Below are 5907 nucleotides of genomic sequence, written 5' to 3'. Positions count from 1 at the left end.
AGCCCTTGGTGGGGCACGCTGTCCCCCTGCAGCTTATGGGGGTTCATGGTGGAGCAGATACCCACCTGCAGCCCAGGGATGACCCCATGCCAGAGCAGGTGGATGCGTCTTTCATTATATTTTCTCCCCCTGTCCAGTTGAGGAGGGGAGTGGTAGAGTGGCTTTGGTGTGCACCTGGCAGCCAGCCAAGCTCAACCCACCACAGATGCTTACCAGTCATATTGATTATGTTGGGATAACAAGCAAGGGTCCCTTTCCTATACCTTGTCTGTTTTTTTTCTTTACCTTTGTGTGTGTCTCTGTTGGGGCTTTGTTTGGTGTGGGTGTTTTTTGTGTGGTTGATGGTGTAGAGTGCCTCTTCAGCAGTGAGAACAGGAGAACACATGACTTAGGACAAACAGACAAAAAAAGATGTCAGGAGGAGTGAGATGTAATTAGTTACAGCTTAACAAGGTAAGCTGCTGTTTTATGTGCGTAAGTTTGGGGATATTTACTGTATGCCTCCTGAGACCAGCTAGTTTGGCAGGGTCCTTTGCAGTATGTTAGGAGAGGGCTACCATAAGAATCTGCAAGATGGTTGTTCCCTTTCATAGTATTCATGTATTACTTTTTATTTCTGGATGCAGGGAAATGAGAAAGAACCGCTCGTGTGGAGCTTGTGTTGGATATGGATGGATTTGTTTCAGGGTGATGCTGCTGCCTTTGCAAGGGCTGTATTTTGTATAACACTAATATCTCTGTCAGCTGCAACATGGAAATAAATTACACAGTGCTCTAAGCTGTTAAAGAAGATTCGAAGTGGGTTTTTTTAGACAGAATGCTGTCCCAAATATTGTAAGCTGCGTTAAAGAATGTCACTAGTTTTCAAGGCTGTTGTTGAAAGACTGTAGAGATCCTTGCCAGCTCTCATGACCCTGGCCATCCTTGGTTTTGTGGTAAAAGACAGTCAAATATAGGAAACACTATTCTGCTGTTACTTTTCTGATTCTTGGGATTATTGTTTGGGAATTGTGCCATTCCTGGGAAGGAGAGAAAAGGTCTGCAAGAAGTACTGATGCTTATACCTGTTTATAGAAGGGGTTTGGGATACTGACAAGATTAGACAGTAACAATAGTTCCTCCAGGTGACACAGCAGTTGTTCAGAATTTTTTTTAAATTAACAGAAAGTGGTCTCCAAATTAAATTAGCTGCCTAAACTGAAGAAGGGGGAAAAAAACCCCCACTTTTTTATTTTTTTTATGTCTGTCTTTTTACAGTGTCTTAAGTCTTGACCTAATTTTGATAGCTTTCATGTCTTCAGTGCCAAAAAGCGATACACTGGGTTAGGAAAAGGGTTTGCTTTTTTTTTTTAAATTAACTCCAGAATTAGGTAGTCCTTAGGTTCTGCTTTATAAATTATACTTGGAATTTTCTGCAATGATTTTGGCTATCTTTTGGCTCTGCAGTTACTGCCAACAGCAGCTGTGCTGCTCTGAACATGCTGTTATTACTGGTTTTGTCTCATCGTATCATCGCTCTGAGTGCACAAATGATTGTATGGTGTTTCCATGGAGATTGTTTGCTATTGGGAAGACTAAAAATGACACTTTGAGAAGTGGGGTGTAAAGGAATAAATAGCATCACGGGAAGGTGTGCCCAGCTAAAGAATGCATTTAGCAATTCCTAACTGTTTTCTGACTGAAGTCTGGAACTGCTCAGTTAGGTTGACCTCCAGGTGCCAACATGAATGTTATGTGAAAGCATATCTCTTGAAAGCTTTCAGACAACAGCGATCACTGCTGTTTGGGTACTACTTCCTTAAAGTTTTCCTTTTGGTGATTTTTAAATTTGCTAACTGTTGTCTGTGAACTTTTTACCTCTTCTTAGAAGCATGAAATGTTAATTCTACTCTGATAACACTGACAATAATCATCTTCCATGATCTGTTTGTTTGGGGGTACAAAGTCAGCAGAGAGAAAGTAAGTGTTCCAAATAGCATATAGTGAGAAGAAAGACTTATTTTTGCACAGATGAATAACTATGAAATCGTATGCATAGATCAGAAGAACTATAAAATAGCATTTAATGTTTGTATTTTACTAGTGTGAAATAATATTCCACAGATATTTTGTTAAGTATGCATTTGGGATAAAAAACTTTCTGCTCTTTGTACCCATGCAAAATTTGCATGGGGAAATAGATACTAAAACAATGTATTAAAAGTAAGTTTTATACTCTTTTCTCCTCACAATACTTGAGCATTAGATGTTTTAACTTACCTATATTTTATAGCTTCTAGTTCTTTAATGTAATTTCTAAAGAAAGAGAACCTTTCTTGCTTAGTATTAAGCACATAGGCAAATCCATGCCCACTCAGCAGACTCCTTTAGTATGGACAGACGTGCTTTGTTGAATGATGATGTCATTGTGATGCTTGAAGTTCTTTTTGTAGTTAAGGGTGGTGGCATTGGATTTCTAGCTTGTCAGGTTTCCAATGCTATGTGTTCTTAATGTGCTCTTCAAAAAAATGCCATTAGATTCATTAGATTCCTGCATTTTTTACAATGTTTTGCAATTGCATTGCCATTTAAGCTTTGCAGCACTGTGCAGCGTGGCATCTGTATTTTTTGATTCATCTGGTTCCCAATTCTGAAGTTCAGGTCAGAAACTACATAAGTATCCGTTCAACTGAGGGTGCAGCTTTCTCCCTCTTTCTACAGTGCGATTTTATTTCCTTTTAGTACATTTGCTTGTAAATGGCTAGAGCCCAGAAAGAGTGGGATGAGGAGAGTACAGACCCTGAATTTCAGGAGAGCAGATCTTGACTTATTCAGGGCACACCTTGGTAGGACCTATGAGTGGTGGCTTTGAAGGGTGAAGGAGCTCAGGAAAGCTGGCAGAGCTGTAAGTACAGTATAACATGTGAGAAAAGACTATCCTGATACTCAGGAAACCACTAGATGTATTGGGAGACTGAACAGTGTGCTCTAGTACAAAACTGACAGCATACAGGAGGCAGAAGCAGAGAAGTCTGCAGAAGCAGAGAAGTCTACAGAGGCACAGTTTGAAAACATTGCTTGGGCATACAGAGATGGTGATATAAAAGCCAAACCTCATTGCAAATTGAAACTTCTAAGGGATGTCAGCAGCAACAAGAGGAGCTTCTGTTGTTACATTAATAGTAAAATGTTGAACAAAGAAACGTAGGATGTTTTCATGGTGCTACGAGAGCTGGCCAATGCCCTGGTGAGGTTGCTCTCTGTTAATCTTCAAAATGTTGTGGAGATATGCAATGACTGCAGAAAGGCAAATGTTGACCCATTTTTGGAAAAGATAAAAAGGTCAGTGTGGAGTACAGCAAGCATGTCAACTTCACTTCAGTCTGTGGGAAGATCATGGAGTGCGCCCTCTTGGAGCGTGTTTCTGGGCATGAGCAGGATCCAGTCAACTACAAGCTAGTCAGTATCACTTCAGTCCTTGGGAAGGCTGGGAAACATATCCTTGTAGAAGCCATTTTTAAATGCAAGAACAGTGTGTGACTAGGAGCAGTCAGCGTGGATTTACCGAGGGTAACTCATGCCTGCCTGACCAACATCATTGCTTTCTATAATGAGATTACTTGTGCTGTGAACAAGAGGAGGTCTGGATGTTGTATTCTTTACCAAGACCTTTGATACAGTCTTCCATTGTTTCCCTATCACCAAATGAGTGCAATATGGCCTGAGTAAGTTACAATATAGTCAGTGGAAAACTGGCTGAATGGTTGGGCTCCAGGAGTGGTGATCCACAGTGTAAAGTCTATCAGGCTGGCAAGTAATGGTGTCCCACGGGCATCGGCAGTGAGCCCAGCACTTCATAGTGCCTTCGTTAGTGGCTTGGATCATGAGATGGAGTGCACTCAGGAAATTTGTGGCCGATTGCAGAGAGCATTCAATGCACTGGTAAACAGGGTGCTCTTCAGGTGGACCTGGACTGTCGGGAGAAATGGACTGATGGGAACCTCTTGCAACTCAGCATGGAGCAATGCAAGGTCTTGCATCTGGAATGAAATAATCCTATGCACCAGTACAGGCAGGGGCTGACTTTCTAGGAGGCAGGTCTATACTATGGGGTGTCCTAGTAGACACCAAGATGAACGTGAGTCAGCAGTGCAGTGTGGCAGCAAGGAAGGCCATCTGTATCTCAGGCTGTGTTAATAAGAATGTGACCAGGATTGTTCTCCTCTGTGTGGCACTTGTGAGATAGCCCCAGAATTTGGGCTCCTCAGTACAAGGGACACTGGAGCAGGTCTAGTAGGGGCCACCAAGGTGGTCAGATATAATATAATTCCAGTATGTTTTTGTCAAAACCACCCGAAAAGGAACCTTCTATCATTTTGCTGCTTGTTAGGTAGAACTGGAGGGGGCTGTTTCTTGTGACTCAGTTGGTATATACAAATAGATTGAATGCATCTAGATCCAGTGGAGTAATTAGACATGCTCAGCAGATCTAGGTATATCTGGAATTGTTTGCTGTAGCAATCATGCTTCTTTTTTTTTTAAAAAAAAAAGCAAGATGTCACTTCTAGTAATGCGTGTTTATTTATTATATGGACACCTATTGTCTCAAAATGCAATTAAATCTGTTCTAAAACTACACAAACCCATACTGGCATAATTCTGAGTGCAGTTAACAGTTTTGGGGTTTTTTTCCTCCTGAACTTTCAGAAATGTAATTCACAAGTATATGGGAATATTTTGCTGTTTAACTGCCAGGAATTTATATTTATTGAGGTGGTGACTATTAATTTAGAGTTTTCTTGCTGTGAATGGTATTTGTTGTGGCACATGCTGCATTTGCATGTTTTCAAGGTTTAATTCCATCTTTTTGAAAATAAGTGGCAAGATTCTGAATGCATCACACTGATAGCATGTCTTGAAATCAGTGCTATGCATGAGTATGTTTTCTCAGTGCTTATTGCAAAGGATTACATGTAGATTTTCAGCAAGTGCTAGTTTTTTTATTTTTTTAAGGAAGCCATCCCAAGTGACCGGAGGTGTGTTTACAGTAAACTGAAATGTTTGAATATTTGCTGTTGTGATCAGTTTCACTGGTGTACAAGGAGGTAAGCTGAGTTCTGATTTCTCTCCAATTCAGGTTCCCATGTGCTTGTGTGTGCCTGCATATTCTGACTTATAGAGAAAGGGTTTTTTGTCAAGCGTTCCAGCCCCTAACTACAGTTGCCATTTAGAGTCTCACAGGTGTGTCTTTTATTTGTTTTACTTCTGGTTTTGCATGAAGTAATTGAAAAATTAGTGAAGAATTTTGTGGTTTAAATCATGTTTTAGAAACTGAGAACAATCCTCTTCAGCTGTCCCATTTTCAAGTCAATAAGGTACACTTAAATGCTCTCAAGGATAAATGCTCTCAGAGTACACATATGCTGTGCCATGTGTAACTGTATATTTGGTCCAGCTTTAAGAAATGTCTGCATTCTTTGTGCAAGACCAATGAGTATTCAGCAGTTTTTTGGCTTTAAGCCCATAAAGCAAGGTAATGTGGTAGACTTAGGAGGGGCAAGAAAATGCTTCAATGCTTACATCTGCTGTTAAGTACAACATAAATCTTGTGTATTATTTTCTGGCAAATAGCATGCGCTCTTTCCTAGTCCTAAGTATATTTTTTAATCTCTCTTGCAGAGTGAGAGTTAGTGTTATATGACAGAGCCAAAATGTTGGACGACATCAAGAAGCGGTTTGAATTTCCTAATGCAGTTATTCAGTCACAGGTAATTTTTTTAAAAACATTAAACAAATCTAATTGTCTGTGGAAACCTTTGTTCCAAGGCCTGCTCCCTGACTGTAAAAAGGTGATAAGGAAGACTTCTTTTTTTTTTTTTTTTTTTTTTTTTTTGGGGGGGGGGTTTGGCTCCAAAGGCAAAAAAATCA

At 40.3% G+C, this 5907-nt stretch overlaps 1 protein-coding gene and 1 long non-coding RNA gene across 2 annotated transcripts in view; one reads left to right on the top strand and one right to left on the bottom strand.

Moving 5' to 3' along the window:
* The window catches only part of LOC118452413, a 14569-nt gene extending 12456 nt beyond the window's left edge, over positions 1 to 2113 (bottom strand). The window contains exon 1 of the long non-coding RNA XR_004842184.1: positions 2102 to 2113. This is a non-coding gene — a long non-coding RNA (uncharacterized LOC118452413). The remainder of the gene's footprint in view (positions 1 to 2101) is intronic.
* A 3007-nt stretch (positions 2114 to 5120) lies between these two features.
* The window catches only part of FOCAD (focadhesin), a 63448-nt gene continuing 62661 nt past the window's right edge, over positions 5121 to 5907 (top strand). The window contains exons 1-2 of the mRNA XM_009640038.2: positions 5121 to 5220; positions 5659 to 5747. Of these exons, the coding sequence (XP_009638333.2) occupies positions 5691 to 5747 (57 nt within the window). The 5' untranslated portion in view covers positions 5121 to 5220; positions 5659 to 5690. The remainder of the gene's footprint in view (positions 5221 to 5658; positions 5748 to 5907) is intronic.

This window comes from Egretta garzetta, unplaced genomic scaffold, assembly GCF_000687185.1.
Source record: "Egretta garzetta isolate BGI_Z169 unplaced genomic scaffold, ASM68718v1 scaffold175, whole genome shotgun sequence".
Taxonomy (NCBI): domain Eukaryota; kingdom Metazoa; phylum Chordata; class Aves; order Pelecaniformes; family Ardeidae; genus Egretta; species Egretta garzetta.
This window is presented reverse-complemented; position numbering and strand designations above follow the sequence as displayed.